The 23,318-nt window shown below is 43.5% G+C and overlaps 2 protein-coding genes across 3 annotated transcripts in view; one reads left to right on the forward strand and one right to left on the reverse strand.

Moving 5' to 3' along the window:
• Positions 1–5,175, reverse strand: part of FAM168B (family with sequence similarity 168 member B) — a 47,706-nt gene extending 42,531 nt beyond the window's left edge. The window contains exon 1 of the mRNA XM_074877805.1: positions 5,158–5,175. The gene's annotated coding sequence lies outside the window, so the exon portion shown is untranslated. The remainder of the gene's footprint in view (positions 1–5,157) is intronic.
• PLEKHB2 (pleckstrin homology domain containing B2) lies at positions 5,025–20,847 on the forward strand. Of its 2 annotated transcripts, none has more exons than XM_074877801.1 (8): positions 5,025–5,298; positions 8,727–8,782; positions 9,393–9,545; positions 10,866–10,968; positions 11,942–11,981; positions 15,025–15,114; positions 16,287–16,401; positions 18,479–20,847. In XM_074877801.1, the coding sequence occupies exons 2-8, from the start codon at positions 8,746–8,748 to the stop codon at positions 18,613–18,615; spliced, it is 675 nt and encodes a 224-aa protein (XP_074733902.1). In that variant the 5' UTR covers positions 5,025–5,298; positions 8,727–8,745; the 3' UTR covers positions 18,616–20,847. The 2 variants fall into 2 exon arrangements, with proteins under 2 accessions (XP_074733902.1, XP_074733903.1); XM_074877802.1 differs by lacking the exon at positions 5,025–5,298 and adding an exon at positions 5,701–5,725.
• The last annotated feature ends 2,471 nt before the right edge of the window (positions 20,848–23,318 follow it).

Consider the following 23,318-nt stretch of genomic DNA (forward strand, 5'->3'; position numbering starts at 1 on the left):
GAAGTCAAACACAAACACGTCCTACACATTTCAGTGTAGCTGGTACACAGCGCAGTAACTCCCAAGAAACAACAGATAGTCATCCTGCACTTTGTGACAAAGTGTTTTACTGTCTGACTGCTGGAAGAGAAGGGAAAAAATACGGGGCCTGATGCAAAACCTTCTGAAGACATGATAATTTCCACTGATTCCAGCGTTTGTCAGTCTGGGTTTAAGAGGGCAGGCTCAATATGCATTTGAAGACAACACAGAGAGGGGTCTTCAGAGCAAGATGAGGGAATTGACTTTTATCTTACCAGTTCCAGTGAGCTTCAAGAATGAAATTAGGCAAATCAGATGCCCCCTCATCAACAGTTCTTCCAAAGTCTATTCCTGCCTTAAGTCCAAATCTTTACTAACAAGCAGCATGTAACTGAAGCTTTCTTACCTAGATTGAAATATGATGACAGACTAGAATATAGATCAGGAGCTTCTATAGTGGTGGCCATTGGGCTATGGCAGTCTGATGAGGGAACACAAATATATGGTGGCTTGGCAATGGGAGGTGGTAGATCTGTTTCACCACATTGGCAGATTTTCTAAGTGACTGTGTCTAAGTCTTACTGTGCCTGTGCTTTGGTCCCTTCAATAAAAATGGTGTGTAAGTACTCTTTATCTCTTCCTCTTCTCTTGCCACGTCCTTCTTTTGGCTATGAGTATAAACCCTCTCCTTTGTACATGCAGCACTGTCTTTAAATGCTAATGGAATAGTACAGCCAATGTAAAGCAAAGGTGAGCATCAGAGCTCAGATAACTCAGAGGAAACACTCTCACTGATGCTGGCTGGCTGTCAGGCCCAAACACAGTTATTAGTGGAAAACAGAAATGTGTTGTACAAGTTTTTTTCCTCTTCCTCTTCAGAATGGCTGCAATGAGACAGAAACTCTTCTGGAAGTTGCAAAGGACCTAGTCCATCCCTGATAATCCTATGCTTTTCAAAACTGCCTACAAATAAAAGTGAAATCCAACACTCTCTTCCTGCCAAACAGGCGACATCCCTAACAGTGGAATGGCTTTCTAGTGGTGTGACCTGCAGGGGTGTCTGATAAGCACGTGGTCTTTCTCCTGCAGTTTGTTTTTAATCAGATCTGAACAATAGAAGCTGACAACGAAATCCCAGAGTCTCGCCCAGAAAGTTCCTCAGCTTTTGGCTGGACGTTTTGTTTGTCAGTTGTTCTCAGTGTACTCTGCAATCTGCTGCCTGGAGAGCTACACTGGCCTTGCACCAGGAAGCTGCAGACAGCATCTTATTTGCATATAACTCTCCATACTGTTTCCTCTAGAGTGTCTAAAGAGATCACTTCATTGCAGAAGCATACTGAGGTGGCTGCAGTGCTCCACAAACCACAGGCCAGAAGGAGCAAATGAGAGAAAGCATGGCTTCAGTTATAGGTCAAGAAGGAGCATCCTCCACCTCTGCCACAGCCTTCTCATGCACTTGGGCAAGTCTCTCAGACTTGCTGTCAGCATGCTAGAGCTAGTCAGGCATGGTTCTGCTTAAAGGCAAGTCCCATTTTCAAAAGCAATTTAGGCTTTTCTCAACTCTGAAGCTTTAGCCCACAGATTTTCCTAAGACATTGGTGTCTAAGTTCTTGAATTGCTCTGAAAATACTTATCTGTTCTGTCAACACAGTAGATTGTTGCTCACATCACCTTGAGGAAAATCCAGCTCTCAAGTGCTGGGAAGACAAGTGGCAGAGCCCTTCCTGTGTGTCTGCAATCACCATGTGCCTCCACGATCCCTGGGAGCTTGGCTGCTGGCACATGCTGCAGTCTGGGGTCTTATTACTAGCTATATTCAGCTGGAGCAGAATGGTTATGAAGTCTGCAAGCACTCTTCCAGATATGTTACACAGATATGTTATGTTTTGCAATTACACGTAGTGTTTTGCTATATGGATATGTAATGTTTTGTAAATTTGAGTGGAACAAAACCCAAAGCAATTTAAAAATCTGGGCCCTTCACTTCAGCTGCACACATGTAAGACAATACTCCTGTTAGGAGACCTGTCTGGATTGCAGTCCTTCAGCGGGAAGGCTGTTCTGCACTGCCTGCATACTGCAGTCCCATTCAGGACCTCTGTACGACACCATAAGAACCCCCTTCAGCTGATAAGTAGACACTCATCTCATGTGACAATGTGACAAAAACTAACCACACAGATTCATTTCTGCAGGTAAAATGTGCCAAGGAATTCTAATCCTGGGTGCAGGTCAATTACCCACAGGAATGGCAGGGGGCTAAGAGCTGAGTCTTTTCTGCAGGAGAGAAGGAATTATGTTAAAGCACTTGGATAAAGATTTTTGACCAAGGCTATGATATATCTTTCTGTCTGGGACTATTATATACACAGCTAAGACAACAGAGCCTTCTGCAAAACTAGAAATATGTTCTTTTCTGTCTCCCTCTCATCAGGGAAACTTTATAGGCTATGTACAAACTATTGCAGAGTTGGTTAGTATCACAAACACTTAATCGAGCTTGCTTTATTTTTGTACCTACCTTCTGCTCCACTATTCTCACCTAATGCCTAATTACTTTCAAGTTGACCATAACCTTCAAATTTAAGCTTTGAAAATCTAATAAATACAGTAATAACCATATAACAAATTTGGAGTCCTAGTTATTTTAATTCCTTATGCAGGTGTTCTCCAGCAGCAGCTCTCCTGATCTTTCTGTTGCAACCAGGGTTGTTTGGTCCATTTATCAATATTTTTCTTGATTTTAATATTTTTCATTTCATTAGCTTGCAAGCAATGCTGATTCTTAATATGATTTTTTTTTAGCTTGGTTGAGCACTGTATTAGTTGTAGTAGTATTAACAACATTAATTATAGTACTTAATAATGCTGGCATGTATTTTGTTTAATTTGTTTATCTGTAATGAAAATGTGTATTCTGCTTGGTTTAGAGTCAAATTATATTTTACAAACCAAAGCAGGAAATTTGAAATGTAAATTTCAGCAGCATATAAAGGATCTATGAAGACCCTCAAATGACTGTGAAAATTCAAACGCTTATGTTGGTGGCAGTCAAAATTTAGCATGTATTGAAGAGCTGCATTATGTCAGCTGCGTTATGACAAAGAATTAGAAGTCACCATATGGCTCAATTTTTCCAAATAGCAATTTCTTAGGCATTTAGAATTTTAATTTTCCAATTGAATTTTAACTAGTATGTTGTAACTACAACTGGCAAGTTGAACTTCAGATGTGGTTTCTTTGATTCAGGACAAGAATGAGAGTTAAAAAATGGGGTTTGGTAACTCTGAAACATTCCAAACATCGGGTTTTTTATAGTTATTAGTGAGGGATGAATCTCACACCATGCTTTGAACGTGACCAAACTGAAGGTGCAATTATGAGTAGGCTGAAAATTTCAACAAAAGCCTTCGCTTCCACACTTCATTGGCAAACAAATTGAAAACAATCCACATTTGTCATAGTACTCATCTAAATATTCTAGTTCTTTTGCCCAGGGTGCTAAGACTCAGGCCTTCAGCTCTGCAGCACAGCTAGTTAGAAACTTCCCGATAAAAGTTTCATCAGCAAATGCAGAGCCCAATGTATTTAATTCAAAACACTTCAGAATTTAATGAGATGATAAGCCTAATATATGTTTGCCTGGGTTTCCAGCATACGCTTGAGTTTCTGGCAGACTGAAGATCTGTTGTCTCCTGGATGTGTGTCTCTGTTGCACACCCTCAGGTAGGACCTGTGTGGCACAGAACTCCCATCACAGGGGCCCTGACTCTGGACTCACAGCCCTGAGTTTCCAAGGTCAATGCAGGACAGGACATGGCTACTAAACAGAATCTTGATGTTCCGTGCCCATGGAGGTAATTCGTTCAGGAAACACCATGACAGTTTCCCAATAAATTTTAAAACTGGTTTTAAACATAATCTGAAAACTCAAGTTTTATATGAACCCAGACAGCCAACACTTTGAACACAGGCCAAAAAGGCAGCTGTCCTCTAGTGACTGCTCGCCAAGGATAGGATCTGCTGAGGCTCCCAAATCCTCAAGAGGAGTATTTTTCATTCCAGAAAACTGCTCCCTCCCGCAGTGTAGAGATTGTCTTGCCTTTCACCCCTAACCCAATACCTTCAAGTTTCTGAAAATACTTTTTCAGCAATGAAAGGTGAACAGTTTTATCCTCAGAGAAAGGACTCCTACATAAACAGAATTTGATCTACACAAATCTCATTTACTGGTTGTTCTGAAACCTGCAGTTCTATTCACAGAGAGATTCTCTTTATCCTGCCTGTTCTGCCTTCACCACTTTTATGGTACTTCAAAGATATATCAAAGCATGGACTACACTACAGCCAGGCACTACACTATCACAGGCTTTCTGTGTAATTTCGAGTTAGAATTGCTGTTCTGCTCAAGAAGAGAGAATAGATGGGTAGGAGGAAGTCTAGGAGCTTGCTGACAGATTAAGTGAAATTGTAACTATTATGAATACTACTTCTGTATTGTCCAGTCTTATAACAAAGAGATTGGCTGAAGCAAACCAACTAATTACTTCTTTTCTTTTTCACTTAATGTAATGATGATAGGAGTCATATTCTCTCCTATGTTACCAGGATGAGCCTGGGAAAAGTTCTAACTGGAATTTCCATCACCCAAAGGAGACATTAGATCTCTGTAAGAGGTTTTCCTCATTTTAAACCGTAACTATCTCATTTATTTTGGGTTAGAAATGGAAAACACAATTTGAATTGTGAAGGTAACTATAGTGCCACGGCGCATTCTCGGTCAGTTCAGACTCTGCAGCCTGCGGGCAGCCCTGTCCCCGATGGAGCTGTCACGCGAGAACCACGCAGAGGCCGTTCCTGGCAGCGTCCCGGCGGAGGTCACGGACTCGCTGGCCTCGTCTGCCCTTGAACGCTCCCGCGACTGCTTGGCCAGGGTGACTCTGCCGTTCTCTGTCGCAGCTCCATGGCAGGAGATCAGAAAACGTCCCTTTCATAACCGTAACTAAGGCGCGCGGGGGCTGCCCGTGCCAGCGCCGCCCTGAGCGCCCCGAGAGGCTGCGTGACCCGCACGCGGGTCGGTGCCCCGCTGCCCCCCGCCCCGTGGAGGGATCCCAACAGACACAGGCGCGTCCCTACCGAATCCGCGGCGCGTCCCGCAAGGCCTCGGCGGCGGGGCGGGGGGGAAGCCCGGGCCGTGCGGCCGGGGCGGGGCGGCGCGGCGGGCTGACGTCACTCGGGGCCGGCGCTGCGCTGGCGGAGTGGGGCTGGCGGCGGCAGGTAGGCTGGGGCGGCGGGGCCGGGGCTGCTGGGGCTGCCGGGCAGGGCTCGGCCGCTGGAGCGAGGCGAGCCGGTAGCGCCCAGCCCGCGGCCCGGCGGCGGGGGGGGAGCGTGCGAGCGGCCAGCGGCGGCGGGTGCTGAGCAGAGCTGAGCTGAGCTGAGCTAAGCTAAGCTGAGCCGAGCCGCCGCCTTGCCGCGGCCGGCGGAGCCGCGGGCTAGCCGCCTGCCGTCACGGCGGGAGCGGGCCCGGGCCCAGCCTGCCCCCCGGGGGCCTGTCGGGTGGAGCTGCGCCCGGGGGGAGCGGGAGGAGGCGGGACGGTGCTTCTCCAGACCGGCTGTCCCGCAGCACCGGCCGGCTGCCGTACGGACAGGCTTCGAACGGAGAGAGCCGCATCTCCCCGCAGGGCCAGGAGCGGGCTGGCGAGAAGTAAACACAACTTCATGGGGAAAAAGGCCTGCGCGTTGTTGAGTCAGAAAGTTCCAAAAATAGAAAACTTGCTTCGTTTGAAGGGGGAGGGAGCCAAATGGTAGAGTCCTGGAGGGGATGAGAGTCAGGTTGACCCAGCGCTGAGGGATCTGGTGGAGTTGAGAATGGTCAGTGTGAGGTTCATGGTTGGACTGGATGATCTTCAAGGTCTTTTCCAACCGAGATGATACTGTGATTCTGATTCTGTGAAGTCGGGTACGTTTGAACACTCCTCTGAGCTTTGTACACTTCTCTCCCTAAGTCTTGGGAATAAAGTGACAGTAAGGTGTCCGCGGGCACGGCCTGGCTCCTGGGACTCGGCTCTGTGGTTAGGTCTGCGTGGCTAAGCCCTGTCCGTCTGCAGGGATTGCAGAATCGGGTCCATTGCAAGTTTGATTGCATTAATCAAAATTGTTCCAGCAATTACAAGCTGCAGGCAGAAACACTTGATTTGTTTTGAAGTTTGCTTTGCTTACCAGCCAACTGGGTTTGAGAACAAGAAGTGAACTGGAATAGACTGTTGAATATTCCACATTATATTCTGTGCAAAACATGAAAGCTGCTATTGCAGGGAGCAGGAAGGAATAGCCCCGCCCCTTTGCTGCATTTACTCTTAACTTGCGTTCAGTTTAGAGTGCTACATTTTTAGATTTCAGTCACCAAGGAACTTCTGTTGAGGTTGGTGATGAACTGATTTGGCTTTGTTTAAATCCCGTTTTCCATGTTGGTTGCACTCAGCTAGTTTAGCAGGCAACTAATACTTGGTTGCAACTGATCTTGCCAGGCTGCCTTCTAGCTCTGCAAATACTCTTTTAAACATAATGTGGGTTGACTGTGAATACTGCATAGGACTTCAAGTGAGCACTTGTGCTTAAAAAGGACCAGAGAAGAGTATCTCATTGTTTTGGCACCTCCTACTCGAGTGCTGACAGATCGTTCCATGTGATTTCTTGCTCTCTATCCAGAGCTGAAGTTTTGGGCACTGAAATTCTGTGTTGTGAAAATGTTGTTGTTGCATCTGAGATTACATGCAAGGTGCTGTACAGCTGCTGAAGCCTCTTCTGTAGTTGTAGCCCTAGATAGCTGTGAGACATTCTGTAATCACAGGCAAAACTTAAATTGTCAGGAGAAATACTTTCTTCTTAGTTTCTTCCCCTTTATGTGTCTAAGTTAAATCTAATTATGATGTAGGTTTAAAGGCAGCAACAAACATTCAAGGACCTAATGTAGCACTTGCAACAGAACTGAAGTTCCTGCAAGTTCTTTATTGGCTCTTAGACTATTAAAAGATTTCACCTTAGTGGGCAAACTGGAAGAAATGGAAGCACCATTGGAGAGACCCATTCCTGTGAAAATGAAGAGCAAGACGGCTATTCCTTGTAAAGGAGAATCTGGGGGGTGAGAAGCATATACTGGTGTGGGGGGAGAACAAGGCTCAGGTCCTTCGTACTGCTTTGTTACTTTGGAAGAATAAATTGGCCCCTCTCTCTCTATAGACAGGTGACAACATTGTGTTTAGACCTTGGAGCAGGACCGGGTGACCAGGATTAAAGCAGGAGAGGAGAGGAGTGTGCCACTCCCTTTCAGTGGGCTGTCAGCTAAATGTTTGTTTTCCCAGCAAGCTGGTACAAAAGCCAAGAGGTTTATCTTGGAGTTTGAACTTTACCTGCAGGTGGTTCTTGCCACCACACCCGAGCCTGTGCTGGATGTGGTGTTCCTTCAGTGTGAAATCCTGCTGGCTATAGTCTTGTATTTGCCCAGTACTGTGAAGAGGACACGGCCACAAGTAATATCCAAAAGATGGCATATATACATCTATCAGAAAATAAGTGGATACTTACTAAATTTGTATTTTACTAGAACATAACAAAACTCTCTTCTTGTCCTCCCTCCCCTCCTCCTCAGCTTTACAAACATTCCTTGTCTGGGAGGAGTTCCTCTGTCTACCAAATCTACTGTGCCACCTTTCCCCCCTCCTCTTACGCTGCTACAAGTAGAATGTTATCTGGTAGGTTTAAGTATCCGTCTCTCATATTGGCTTACAGGCCCCACAAATAATTTCTAGAAAAGGTAGCCTTCTCAAGGGAGGCTTAAAATGCTTCTGTTCTTGTTTTTCTAGTTCAGTTGCATCCAGATAGTTGTATTTTTATTAATCCATTTTAGAACAATAGTCAGAACACTATTATGCTATAAAATAAAAACTCATCCTCCGATATATCCTATGCTTGATCTCTTTTCTTTAGCGTGCTCATAAACCAGCGTGCAGTGGCCGAGTGCTTAATGTCATGTGTGATAACTTGAATTTAAGCAGGGTCCTTCCCATGCCATTTCAAGCTTCATTTAAAAGTTGCGGATAAACGGGCATCTCACTGTATGGGCTTAACGTATTTCAATTCATCTTGGAAGGAGCTAGTGATGATTTGGAAAAACAAGTCATAAAACAAGCTTTCTCCTTCCTGTTTAAATTGTTTCAGCTTGTGTTTTGGCTGAACTTTGAGGCAGTGAATGAAAAAAAGAAGAGGAAGTACAGAAAAAGGGGGGTAGGGAGGAAGTGAGGGAGCTTAGTAACTTGAGACTGCAGAATACAGGAAGCACACGTATGTCAAGAGAAGAACTTTGAAAGGAACTGGTGGTGAGTCAGGAAACAGTCACTCCAGTTTGTCTCTTCCCCATGTTGCCAGAGTGGTAGCTGTAAACTTCTGCGTTTTCCAGTTAAACTTAGAAGTGGTCTCTGATAGTCACATTGGATTGCTACAATTGTACGTTTGTTCTATTTGTTAAGTCCTAAAATACTAGTTGTGCCTTACTGAATATCTTCAGCTGAGATCTACTGTGTCTCTCTGCAATACTAGCTGGGTACATGCAGCTATAATATATGACATTTTACCTCGAGATGCCTCTTTCCAATGTATTATTGTGAAATTCTGAAAACTGTTTTTCTCCCTCTCGCCTTCCTCTTCAGTCCACTAGATTAAGCAACAATGGCATTTGTGAAGAGTGGATGGCTGCTCCGGCAAAGTAAGTTATGGGCCTTTTACCTCCTTGTCTCCTCCCTGTGTCTAACTTCTCCAAAAAACATTAGAGCAACTTAGTAATTCCCAGGTCTTTCCTAAAACAAGTCTCTAGCTCTGTGGGTTGTTTTTTGGTTGGTTTGTTGGGGTTTTTTTAACCTTTAGGACACTTCACAAAATGACCTGTCATGACAGCATTTCCATGTGACCTTTTGGGTATACCAGTGGGAAACAGGATATACCATATCTGAGGTGTCTGACTGGCATTCGGCTTCAGATGCTGCTCTGTAATTAGTGCTGTATAAGTGGAGACTTGGAAACTTTACCTGACACCTTAATTTAATATCTTCAATTAGTCATGCCCTCTGCTTGTTCTTGCAGCAAGTTAGAACTAAAGCGCCAGGTTATGCACTTAAAATAAACTTTGAATACTAGATAAAACATGGAACCTATTTCTGTAGTTTTCTGAAGTGGGGATGTTGTAGTACAGGATTTTGCTTGGCACCTCAGAATGTCTGGGGCAACTGTGAGGGATTTCTTGGTTTTACTTTTTATTAACTCTAGGACACAAATACTTCCTAATATGTGCCCTCAAAAGTGACTGTCTGATTTTTAAGGTACTATTTTACGGCGTTGGAAGAAGAACTGGTTTGACCTGTGGTCTGATGGCCGCTTAATATTCTACGATGATCAAAATCGCCATGATATAGAAGATAAAATCCACATGCGAATCCACTGCATCAACCTCAGAGTGGGGAATGAATGTCGAGGTAATAATGAAACCTTCGGGATTTGTGTATTCAGAGATGCTTTACAACTTCAGTGCCTGCCCAGCATATCACTATCTTGGATTTGGCTGGGATAAAGTTAATTTTTCTTCTTAGTAGCTAGAATAGAGCTGTGTTTTGGATTCAGTATGGGGTTTGGTATGAGAAGAATGTCGATAACACTCTGATGTTTTTAGTTGTTGCTAAGAAGTCAGAGACTTTCCAACTTCCCATGCCCTGCCCGTGTGCAGGTGTACAAGAAGCTGGGAGGGAGCACGGCCAGAGCACTGGCACCAAACTGGCCAGTGGCATATTCCATATCATACAACGTCATGCTCAGTAGACAGAGGAGGGTTGATCAGGAAGCTCATTCTCGCTTCCAGGATTGTGGTTTCGGGTTTCTCACTTCTCTGGGATCGCTAGCCGGGAATGGGCTGGGCATTGGTTGGCAGGTGGTGAGCAATCACATTGTGCATTACCCATTTGTATTTTCTATTATTATTACTATTATTATTAGGCTATTTTATTTCAATTATTAAACTTTATATCTCACAAGTCTCCTTACCTTTATCCCTGCAATTCCCTCCCCCATCCCCCGGGGCTGGGAAGGGTGAGCGGCTTGCATGGTGCTTGGCTGCTGACTGGGTTTAAACCACGACAACCATTTACAGCACTACTGCAGAAGCAAACGTGTCCAAGAAGTGTGCAACTTCATTGTTGTTAAAACCTCACCCCCCCTAAAAAACCAAGCCAACCAACTACTAAATTCCCTTATGGATACCCACGGCATGCTATTACCATGTGATAGATTAGGTTAGGGTTTGATACTTTTAAAACTCAGTAAGGACAGTGTACAATATATGCAGGTGGGAGGCATGCATGTGAGAATGGGACGTTCACAGTAGGCTTGTGTGTCTGATTATAGAGTGTTCCTGGTGTAGTTACAGTGCTGGATGGAGTGAGAGACAGGACTAGAAATGGGAAACCTTGGCTGATTCACTTCTAGCATTTGTTAGTACTCCACTTGATGCTGACACAAGTGGAGAACACAAGTGTTGGAGACCACTTACTCTAAGTCTGGATTGGTTCAGCTGTTGGACACTTGCATTTCTTAGGAATGATGACCAGAGCGACTTACTTTCAGGACACTCTAAAGAGCAAGAACAGGTTGTTTCCTTCTGTAATTTATTCTGATGCCATGGAAAGCAGCTACAACTGTTTATTTTGTCCAGACTTTTGCATAAACTATCTCCCTTCTTGTAAATGCGATCATGAAATTCTGGTTATCGACATTTTATAACTTGTCTGTTTTTTCTGACTCAGATTTCCAGCCTCCAGAGGGGAAGCAGAGAGACTGTTTATTGCAGATTGTTTGCCGTGATGGGAGGACAGTCAACCTCTGTGCAGAGAGTGCAGATGACTGCCTGTAAGTTTGCCAGAGAATATTGGTTTTGCTGCCTCTTCTTCTTTTATCTTTCTTTTTCACTTTCTCCCTAACTATTTTCCTTCCTTTGGACTTTGAGATATGTTTTAAGAAGGTTTTCAAACAAGTAAAAGCAAGTTTTCAGCGACAAAAACATAGCTCTTCTGTAAGAGGTTGTCTAGCTCATGCAAACTAACTGCAAGTTAAGCCACTCAAAACACTGAAGGGTGAGAAGGAGTAAAAGAATCTTACTAATATGGTTAATGCAAGACTGGCTGAACAGATTTTTTTTTTTTCACTTTTCCCATTTTTCAAGTAGTACCTGACCCTGCATAGCCCAAGGACATCCCAATCAGTAGTGAAGGGAAGGCTACTCCTTTATTGTGAACTCTCAACTGAGCTATATATATAGTTATATGTATATATGTAGCTGTATGTATAGCTGTATACCTGTATGTATAGTTAGATAACTTCTATCATCAGTATTTGCCAAGTATGCACGGTGCATCGAGCATGCTCCCAGCCATACGGCACAGGAGTATCTGAGTGCAGTATATGTACCTTCTGTTCAAACCGTAATAGCGTCAAGACCCCCACTGTGGTCAGCACAGATGCAGCTGTTCAGACAGGAGATACAACTTCCCTGGTGCATCTCTTCCTATTACCTTATCCTGAGCGTGGCTGCCTATTGCCTGGCTGTTGTGCTTGCAGTGACGACCTTCAAAACCGCATCTGTTCCTTCTCATGTTCCTCCTTGTTCCTTCTCAGCTCTGCAAAGAAAGTAATTATTTCTCAATCTTGGTGTAACACCTTTGTGCATTCATTTTACTGTATCGTTAGGCTTTGACATATGCAGTGTCTTAAACTCTGCTCCTGCAGTACCTCTAGTTGCTAGCCTTGTTTTTTTCATAGTCCTAAAAAGAAAACGTGGCATTAATTTTTAGTGTTCCACTAAACAATGGCGTTTTTTTTGCAGGGCATGGAAAATTGCTCTCCAGGACGCCAGAACAAACACAGTAAGTGTACTACCTAGACTTTATACTGATAGAGAAGCAGCACATCAGTGTTATATGTGGTCTAGCAGTTTACTTCTGAAATCATGTTCCATCCTTCCCTGCTAGAGAAGAACAGGGTCATGAGCATGATGGTAAGGCTTGTGGGTGGGAGAAGAATGATCCCCTGGATCACAAGCACATGTCATCCTTGCAGCCAAGTCCAGGCAAATACATGCTGGGTGGAAGTGAGTGATTTCAGGGAATGATTTCTCTGGGTGGAAGTGAATGTTTGAGAAGCTGATCTATAAGGGAAGTAGGCACTGAGGCTGTGGGCAAAAAGTAAATCTGCAACGAGTAAAAATGCACTTTCCACTACTAGGATTTGTTGCATAACAGGTGCAGCACTAAAGGAAGTTTACTGCAAAGAAGCTGTTTGTTAATATAGATCCATTACATTGTGGGATGCTTCTTGGCGGAGACTAGGGGAGGAGCAAGAGGTGCTTGGAGGGGAGTGCAGGCATGTCGAGAAGGAATATATTACCTCTCCATCGGCATGCTAGCTGTGGAGAGCGAAGAGGTCAGGAATCATACAAGCCTCTCTGTGAGTCTTGGAATTCTCTAGAGAACTGTATCTTTGGGGACCCACATCCATCCACTTGTGGGTATTGTTAATTTGTTTTTCCTCCAGGCTACGCTTCAGCATTAACTTTCCTTAGATGGCTAGACTGAACCAACCTGAGATGGTTCTGTTTCACGGGGAAATGCTGGGTTTTGTAGAATCTTATCTCGATTTTTGAAGGGTCACATTAACATTGCCACTGTACTGAGGCATCTGTCATATGATGTAACTTAGATCTGTAGATACCCAAAGCAAACACTTGTCATAGCAAAACTGCCCTGGATATGACTGCCTCTGACTGGAGCCATGCTTCATGGTGCTAAATGAGAAGTGAAGGAATTGTCCTCACGCAGAGGACACAACACTCATGGTCCATCTGCTCTAGTTGTAGGGGCTTTATCTTGCTTACGTGTGCGATGGTGACTCCTGGTTCAGGAGTTAGGAGCTGCTGCTTTTCATGTCTCTGACGCTCAGCTGCCAGCCCTGCTAGATGGCATTCAAAACTTGCCAGTGCATCACCTTTGTCAGCAAGGCAGACCCCTGCTACTGAAGGTAGGGCAGGTAGCTCTCTGCACAAGTAGTTTTATAAATTAGCACTTTCCAAAGCTATTAAATGTCTCCAAGAAGGACTTGAACTAAGCAGTTAATCCATCTGTAGGTGTCTGACACGGCTTTCAAAAATACCGAGCATCCCGCAGCACTTCATAACTTTACTGGAATAGCAGGGTGATCACCCTAGCTTTGAGAACTGTGTCATTTACAGACGTTTGCAGGCTTGTGTCATATGCCTGTAGAGTTTCTTGTAGCAGAACAGAATATGTTTACTGCTAAGATGTGAGCATTTGCTGGACTTTTTCTCAGGTGGTGAAAATAACTGCCTCTTCATATAGTGCTTTCAACAGTGTGTTTCAAGCAATCTTTAGAACCTCCACCACAAGTTTGACCTAAGATACAGCCATAGTATGCCCTCAAAAGTCTTTCTATAGTCCAGGTACAGGAGACCATAGGAACATTCTCTACTGAGCTATTAAAGCACTCCCTTGTAAACTAAAAAAAGGGAGCTGTTTTTTTTTTTCTTGGGATAGGGCACTAAGAGCATCACTGTAGACTTCTGATATTAGGGGCAAGAATACAAGGCTACTGTAACAAATCTTGAGTTTCTTTGGGAGCTCCTTGTAGATGGATTCAAGTAAGTTATCACCTTTGCCTCATGGCTGCCTCCAAAAAGGACCAGAATTATAGGTGGCATTTGCAAAGTAATTCCCTAAAAACAACTGTGGTGGTTTGACCTTGGCTAAATGCCAGGTACCCACCAACTCACTCTATCACTTCCCCCCCCTTCCCCTTTTTTCTCAACAGGGCAAAGAGGGGAAAGAATATAAGATAGCCAACCCTTGTGGGTAAAACAAAAGCAGTTTTAATATAAGCAAAGCGAAGCAAAGGTCCACGTGCGGAAGCAAAAAAAAAAAGAAAACAGATTTATTCTCTACTTCCCATTAACAGGCGATGTCGGGCCTTCTCAGGAAGCAGGGCTCCGATACACGTAGTGGTTGCCTCGGAGGACCAAGGGTGACACCCCCCCCCCCCCGCTTCCTCCTTTCTCCCAGCTTTATACTGAGCAGACGTCATATGGTCTGGAATATCCCTTTGGTCAGTTCGGGTCAGCTGTCCTGGTTGTGTCCCCTCCCAAGATCTTGCCCACCTCGTCCCACTGGGCGGGGGGGTGGAAATGTTGGAAAGAGCCTGTGCTGTGTAAGCACTACTCAGCAGTAGCCACACCACCAGTGTGCTATCAACACCCTGCCAGCTCCCAACATAAAACACAGCACCATGAGGGCTGCTACAGGGGAAAACCAATTCCGGCTCAGCCAGACCCAGTACAACAACCAAGCCCCCAAATCCCTACAGTTAAACCTCTTCTTACTGTATTTTTTTTTTTAAATGTCTCCTCACAGCCAGAAAGTGAGAGGTAGCTGAGAACTGTGACAGTGTTCTGCTAAAGTGTTCAGGTGCCACTTTTGGCTACTGCATTTGTTTGCTTCATCTGCTCTTGCAGAACTTGGTGATACCACTCTAGGGTGCCAGGAAGCAGCTAGCTTAGTTGTGGAGACTTTATCTGAAAATGGAGGATGAACAAGAGGGTAGTTTCTAAAACTGAGCCTATGAAATGATGTGAGGAGTCGGTGTGCTTGCACATACATGTATGCATGTGTGTGTGTGCACACTCAGGTAAGAAATTTTATGGTTCCTTCCTGTGGTTGATCAGGCATGTGTATTCTCCCAGGTCTGCTCTCCAAGTAGTTTCTTTTTGCAGTGTTTTATAAGGTACTCACTGCTTTCTTAACATGCAGCATGTCTAAAGGTTACTCTTTCTTTAGGGTCATTAAGTTTTAATCCTTGCACTACTCTAACTGGTGATAACTGCTACCTTACCATGGTGTTTAGGGCTACATGGGATCTGATGTGATGTACGATGAGACGGCCATTTCTTCAGCCCCTCCTCCCTATACAGCTTATGCCACACCGTCACCTGAGGTAAGAGTTGCAGTCGGGAAGCATTAAAATAAGTGAGGTAGCAGAAGCAGCCATCCTTCACGTACTCAAATCGTACTCCCAAAGTGCTGTGTTTCACAGTTAGATCCAGCTTGAAGGTTTGTACAAAAGGAGAGTAAGAGTAAGGCACTAACAATCTATTGTTGCTCCCATTTGAGATGGATTTCCTTTGAAAGGGAGAAAGCAGATTTGGGTTGGGAGGTATATAAAGGTATGGCTTCTGAGTGAACTTGGAAAATAAAGCTTCTTAGAGACAGTGCAGAAGTTATTTGGCTAATCTTGAAAAATATTGGCGGTGCAGCTTTTAACATAAGGAGGTGTGACTACACTTTCACATTGTGTAAGCACTGGAAGGATATAAAATCAGGAGTTTTAAAAATAGGATTTAATGACTGGAGCTGTCACTCTTAACACATAAGGATTTTGTTGTATCCAAGATGTCATAGCAACACAATAACTCTAGCTCCTGGATGCACAGTTCTTTTGCAGTGGAGAAGGAGCAGCATTGGGACTGAACCAGTATACATTGGGGATTTCTGGATGTTCTGACTGATGTGCAGTGATACTCAAAGGCATAGTTTGGGGTAGTATTACTTGTTGCACTATAGATGCTCTGCTCCACCCCATCGCTGTTAGAAATAGTTGTTAAGAACTAGATGTGGTACTGGGAGCTGTATCAGGACTAGCAGCAGGCCTCCCCTTTCAGAGAACAAAACTGCTTCCAAAGCGTACAGCTACAGAGTGTTTGTCCTGAATCTGACATTTACTTGCAGTGTGTTAGAGGAAAGTTGGTTGGAGTTTCTTGGGATCAGCTGCTGCTTGCCTGGCACTTCTGAGCTCTCCAGAGAGCTGCTGTTGGCATGAGGGCAGAGAGGAGAAGCTGGTAATGCTGCTGTGGCTCTGCCTGATGTTCCAGGCCCTGCCTCTGCCATTCACACTCCAGGAAGGGTGGAGAGCAAAAGCTGCTTAGGAGCACTTATTTTTTCAAGCAGCTGTTCTGAATCCTTTCCAGTGAGTAGATAGAGTATATCAGTACAGACTGGATATTTTAGTAAAACTTTGACTGCATTAGAAATGAGGGAGAATTGAACAAAGTGTATAATTGGATACATAGCAAAGAATGCTTTTGTAATGGGTATTTTTAATTTCACCAGGTTTACGGCTATGGCTACGATCAGTACAATGGTGCGTATCCGCCTGCTGGTCCTCAAGTCTTCTATGCCTCCAATGGACAAGCTTATGCTGTTCCCTATCAGTATCCATACCAAGGTAATCAGTATGAACCATATCCTTCACCTTCCTAGAGAAGTTATTTGAGTCAGTCTTTCTGGCTTTAATTCTATTAATCACCATCCTTTACCACGCACCACTTCTGGATGACAGAGCGACAGAAAGAAACCTGACTTGTAACTGGAACCAAGTCTCCTTACCCTTTTGCAATAAGCGAGCGCAATGAAGTTTCTATTAAGTGATTTAACCTTCCCAATGTGATCCCAGCGTATTTAAATAAACTCTTTTTGAAGCACACAAAACTCTCTAACTACAGTAGGCAGCATGTTTTCTAAGCAAAGATAGAAGAGCCAGAACAAGACTGATTCAGTACTCCACACTAGGCATTGACAGAGCTTTTGATTCATCATCTATTGCTATTATACCTAGCTTAATTATTTCAACACTGACATTCAGCTATGACCTCAGAATTAAATGCAAGTGTCAAACGTAAATTCACTCCCAAAGCATGGTTGTAACTGATTCCTTCCCTGCATGCTGGAATTGCTGTAAGGCAGTACATTCAGCCTTGTGAAGTCTGGTATTGCTCTGTTCAGGTTTGTATAGCTTTCAATCCCCATAAAAGAGGAAAGGGAGTAAAATTTTAGGGTGTGCTTTTAAGCTTAGTCCCCTTAATTTAGGATTAGCTTTGCATAGAGCGCCCCAATCCTACAGAATTGGTGCTTTAGAGTAGTAAGGGTAATATAAATCAGAAGATTTAACTTACTAATTGTTTATGATCTGGCTCTGCAAGCAAGAATCTCTTCAGAATTTTTGTCAGTTTTGAGGAGGATTTTTTTTTTCCATTTGACATTTGTCAGGTCTGCCTTTTCCATTTTTTATTACAAGGGAGGTGCATCAGCCTAAAGCTTTTAAAGCTTTCCTCATCTAGGTTAGTGATCCTAAGATACAGATCATAGCAAACACAGAGGAAGGTGGGTTCTGTTGGTTCTCAGCAGCTGAAAAGCAGCAGCTTGTTTCAAGTCCCAAGAACCATTTTTAAAAACTACCAGCAGGCCTTGGAAATCAAGCCTCAGAAACTTGTATGATAAAAATCCAACATTAAACAGTAACTCTCCTAAACAGTTTGCAAGTCCAGTGTGTTAAGATACTAGTTATAGGTTGGGCATAGTAACCAAGCCTCAATGCTTTCCTTCAGTAGGGTTACTGCAACTAAATCTTAGGGGTCAAGTTCACCCCTAGCAACTTAACCCCTGTACTTTCGGCTTCATTGCTTTTTCTCTGAATTGATGTAATCCTTCTCATGAGGTTCCCAGTCATGCATCATTGAAAGTCAGCGAGAGCCTTTTCCAGTTGTATGAGTTGGATTACTTCAGTATCAGTTAGCAAAAGCACTGCAGTATCTCCAAGAATATTTAATCTTCCTGAAGTGTCTGGAAGGGAAAGCAGTACTATTATGTTTGCTTTGCAGGTAGGAGCTAAGTCACAAAACATGACAAGTGGAGCTTGTACCGGTCAATTGGTGGCTTCTTGAGTCATAGGTTAACTCCTTAGTAGTGGGCCAGTCTTCATCCGAAAAGAAATGTAGCAGCTGTCACCACACAACAGATCAGCCCAGGATGTGAAGGCTGAATTGAAGCAGTAGGCAGTAATTGCAAAGTAAATAACTGATACACAGTTTCTGACAAACCACTGGTTTAAGAGCTGCCAAAGATTTTTTTGGAGGGGGAACTGCACTATTTGCCTTAACTTGAAGGCTAAATTGATTTTTAGACACATTTCTTGCATTAAATCCACTGTTTGATAGAATGATACAAGTAATTCATAGGTTCTTTGCTAATACAAATGCAGAACAGCGTTCAGTTTTACATTTGTGATGAGCTTTTCTCCCAGATATTAAACTCTTACAAGGCTAGAAGTGTTGCTAGGCCTCTGGATTTATTTAATAAATGTGGGGGCTGAATCCAAAGCAGAGATGTATTCTACCTTTGTAGCTGACATCATCTTAGTGTTCAGTGGAAGCGGGTGAAAGAATGGGCGTGTTTTGGAATTGCAATGCATGGTATGAAGATACACATTTCTTTTGCCCTCCTTCTAACAATCTCTTATTACCTAGGACCTTATGGCCAGCCCCCTGCAAACCACATCATCATTCGAGAGCGTTACCGTGACAGCGACGGAGATCTTGCACTGGGCATGCTTGCTGGAGCAGCGACTGGAATGGCTCTGGGATCATTATTCTGGGTCTTCTAGATTACCCGTTCCTTATCTTTGTAGTTCCAAAAACCTTTACTGTGTGCAATAATATATTTGCAATGTTGTTTACTGTTAAACTTTAAGAAATGCAATAGTTATTTTTCAGTAGTGATATCTTAATAACTGATTCTTAACTGTCTTAAAAGGAGAGTTTAAAGGCACCGTTTGGTTAAGTGGCTGGAGATGGCATGTGCTGCACTTGAATTCTGCCCTGATGTTTGGCGTTAGAAGGATTGGTACTGGTAAGGATCAGTATGAGCACCAATGTAATATGGTAGCAGTCACTAGCTTTATGAACAGACTGTTACTGTGAACACGTAAAAAAAGGATTTTTTTGGGGGGGTCTAAAATCTGGTCCAAATAGGCAGCTTACAGGAGCCCTGCATTAGTGTATATGTACTACTGGCTTCTAAACATTCCCTGGACAAACATATAGCTCAGCAGAAACTCCTTGGCATTAGGTAGTCTGCCATGCTCGAGGAGTTTTTTGTTTTCAAACTTGCCTGCAGATGGTAGTGTATTTTCTCAGGTGGAGTCCTGTACCTGTCCCTCACACCATCCAAGTGAAGTTGTCTTTGAGAACATAAAAGCAAACTGCTAAGAAGTGGCAGCACTCCAGTTCTTTTATTCTCCCAGAAATGTGAATGACCAGTAGCAGGGAAGACTAGTGTTTGTTGTTCCACCCCCCTCTTTTTCCTGAATCACTCTTCTCTGCTCAGATGGAAGTAATGGATTTTCAGCTTTGCAAGTGGTCCTCCTTGTCTGTAGAACAGTCGCCTCAGACACTGTGCATTGCTGAGGAAGAGGCCATTATCTAGTGTCTTTGCTCATACTGCTATTGCTCTGTAGAGTCTGCAGGAGAAAAACTGACTTAAACAACCCCCTGCCCTGTTGGGGCTACCAGAACTCCTCTGCAGGCAGTAATAGTCAAGAGGGGAGACAACAGCACAAACAGACCTTGCACACAGGCACTTTGATATCAGCTGCCTTGCCAGGGCTAGGATAGAACGTCTGCTTCTTGGCCTCCAAGGTCTCCTGAACCAGGTTCATTATTTGCAAACTAAGTTTTGAGCACAGCTGAGCCTGGTTTTGTTCTGTGCACACTTCCCCCTCGCATTCAGCAGGTCTCTTCCCTCCATGACTTAAGGAAAACACTCCAAGGAACCTGGCTGCCTTTGCTTGTATGTCTGGTTCCTCAGACAGTGTGCTCCTGCAGGCTGCTGTGCTGTGGACTGTAACCTGGAGTGCAGCTGTTATGTGTGTGACCTATTACCTGATCCTGTTGTTATCCATGCTGAGCTGTGCTTGGCAGGGGAAAGAAAGCTCTGAAGAAATGCACGTGCTTTCTTATTCAGGTATAAGAGGCAGGGTGCCTAAGTTGAGTTCTTTATAGAAAGAGGACTTATTTTTATACTTCTACTTTCAGCTTCCTGTATTCATACTGTTTTAATATGTTAAGTCTTTTTTAGGCTTTCATTCAGAAGTAGATTAATTTCCTTAAGGTTCATGGGGTTTTGGGGTATCTCAGGAAAGATGAAAATAAATGAGAACTTGCACCCATATAAATTTAGATCAAGCCCTAACCTTTTTCATTTCATCCTAAAGCTGTCTTGGCTCTGTCCTACATGTTAAAGCAATAGAGGCCTTGGACAAGAGTTTGGGTAGCAGCCAGGGGGAGCACTAAGCTTTCAGGACTGTTTGGACTAATCCAACAAACTGAAAGCATCGGAAGCGAGCAGACAGATGTAATCTTGGCTGCATTACAAAGATTGGGCCTAGTCCACAGAATGTAAACTTGTTTCAAGAAACTTTGGTTTGGAGTCGTACATCAATATGCATGCATGTTCTTTCACAGATTAATACAAGCTGCATGTGTTCTGCCAGTGGTATGTACTGGAAGGACTTGTTGGATGTTCAAAAGAGAACTAAAGTAAAAGTTTCCTATTGCTAGTCCAAACCAAAAGAAATTGGAGTACACTACTGAAGTTCTCTTAGAGGCCTGGTACCCCTGAGGTCAGAAAGAGATGGTGACTGTCTGGAACTTAAGTGAACAAACATTTCTACCCTTTTTAAGCCTTGAGATAACCTTGAAGCTGATTACAGGTCTACACTGCTGTTTAGTTTGCATGTTACAATATAACTAGTTCTGTAGAATGCCTCCATTGCCTCTTCTCCTTGTGTGACATTTAGCTTGTAAGGGGTGGGGGAGAATAAAACAATTGAACATCATTGTGATTTCTTTTGAATTTCATGATTGTGAAAGAATAGCACAAAGTGAATCAGCTAGCAATTTATTTTAAGTTCAGAGTTATATTGTGTGGGGGTTTTTTTGCAAGAGCTTTTGATCACAGCAGGGGAACATGTCTCTTGTGCTTTCAGGAGATGACTGTGTCTAAGTCCCCACTTTCTTCAAGTGAAGTATATAAGATAAAGACTCTGTTGGTTGCAAAACATTCCTGGGTTGAATTCAAAGCAAGAAATTATATTTTTAAAAGTTCAAATTGAAGTAAGTCTCCATTAAAAAAAATAACCTTAACCCTTCTCAAGGGGAAAAAAATTTATGAATTGAAGCTGAAGATTCTAGTTCCATCTTAGTTACAATAGACTGCTTTTATAAAAAAATCATGAGCTACTTTTCTATCCTGGTAGCATAGGCATTTAGAGCCTAAAAAGCAAATGTACAAGACTGTGTTAGAACATAAAGTCAAGAGAGCAGTTACCTTACTGCAGGTGCTTGTAGCCTTTCTGATCTCACTGCAGAGATAGAAGTGGAAATGTCTTGGTGCACAAAGCAGCAGCAGGGGGATAGCTGCTGCAATTCACTGGTTGGTAAAGCTCATAGACTTGCTTCCTGAAGACATGGCCGTACCTCCTGTGGCTCAGGAACAGAGTGGAGGTTTGGTCGTATCTATAACAGTGTCTGGCTGGATACATGTCATGACTCGATAGCCTTTCGCTGCCCAGTCCAGTACTTCATATATCTGCAGTTTGTGTAGATGCTGGCGTGAGCTGAAGGAGCAAAGCCCCTGTGAATTTCAGGGCCTGGAGGGACTGCCATGCCTGCTTCTGCAGATGGGTGATACCATAGTGATGGGAAGAGGTAGTGGGTGGGGCAAGATCATTCTCAAAACAGATAGAAATGATAGTCCTAAACAGGTGTTCATTTCCAAACAGTGCTATTCATGATGATGTGATTCCAGTTACACCTGCACAGCACCCAAGCACACGCTTTCCTACCTGGGGCCCAATACTTGACCTCCCTAAAGCTGTGGGAGGTCCACAGCCACTGCAGTGTACACTATCAGTTGATTTGTATAGCAGTTACAGTCTGTTCAGAATTAAATGTCAGTGCTTACAGAGGTCATGGGTCTAGATGTTCATCTATGACTAGTTACTTTTGGATTCTCAGTTGTGGACATCTGGACAGAGCCAGGCTTCCAGAGAGTGGGGTGGAAATGCTCAGCTTTCTGTTAAGTCTGACCACGTTAAAGAGATGAACCAGGGCCCCCTCCCAAATTCTTCATTACATGTGAAAACAGCTGTTGGCTTTTTTTGCTTGAACTGGGGGGGAATAGGGAGCCAGCCTCTTCCAGGGAGTGGGTAAAGGCTTGTGAACTAGAGAGCAGGGGGCAGGAAGTGTTTACATACAGAGTAAGTGCACTGACTTTTCTAGTGCTGAAGCACACTGAGCTGCATCTAGATAGAGCTACCCTAAATGTCACACTACACTGGCTTCATTTCATTTGTTCTTCAGGGGAGATTCAATAGGTGATGGAACCAGCTAAGCAAGTTGGGTAAAGGAGAACATTCACACTTGTGTTCTTCGATGTGTTTGTGACTTTTCCTCCTCATGACACAACAAAGATAAACATGTATAAGTCATGGAGGGTAGCATGCAGCAGATGTGTTGTGTCCCCCCCCAATCCTTCATGTTCTTGTGCACTCTCCATCTTAACTGCTGCTTTTACTATATGTCCTCATTCTCATTATTAATTTATAGCAAAATACCCTTAGCAATAAAATTCATATTTAAGTGTAACTGTTTTGTCTTGACATATTTACTAGCCTTTATTCAACATTTCTCATTTAGTTAGTCTGTAGATGTCTGTGTTTTTCAAACATGTAGTCAGCTTACAGGATGGAAGGAAACAGTGGCATAACCAATTCTGTGCACCTCCAGTCTTCCCCAAGCAATTACAAGGGTGACTTGACTTGGTAGGAAAATGAACTAAGACAACTGTGGCTGTTGGAGAGCTCAGGCTGACATACCTCAGTCATCTCCATTACCATTTAATAAAGATGATGTCTGTGAAATCAGCAAAGTAACTCCACACACCACTATACCAAGATTAGAGTTAAGGCCTATTTCTTTTTTAATGGAGTTGAAGGCTTTGACTCAAAAATGCTTAACCCTGGATATATGTAATGCTGATCCAGATTTACCATTTGACATTGTGTTATCACAGATTTGTACTGTTTAGTATTACCGTAAGCAGCTTGGAGCACAGATGTTGCTCTGGGCAAAATGCTACTGGTTGCTGTATTGGTATTTCCTGTTTATGAATTGCTTCAGTGGAGTTGGGTACAATCAGTAAGGTTGCTTAGACAAGGACACTAAATGACCACAACTAGCTTCATCACCTAAAGGCAGACTATCTCACACATTTGCTGGGAATTAAACTATTTGTCAGAGGACCACA

This window comes from Strix uralensis, chromosome 9 (assembly GCF_047716275.1).
Source record: "Strix uralensis isolate ZFMK-TIS-50842 chromosome 9, bStrUra1, whole genome shotgun sequence".
In the NCBI taxonomy this organism is placed as follows: Eukaryota; Metazoa; Chordata; class Aves; order Strigiformes; family Strigidae; genus Strix; species Strix uralensis.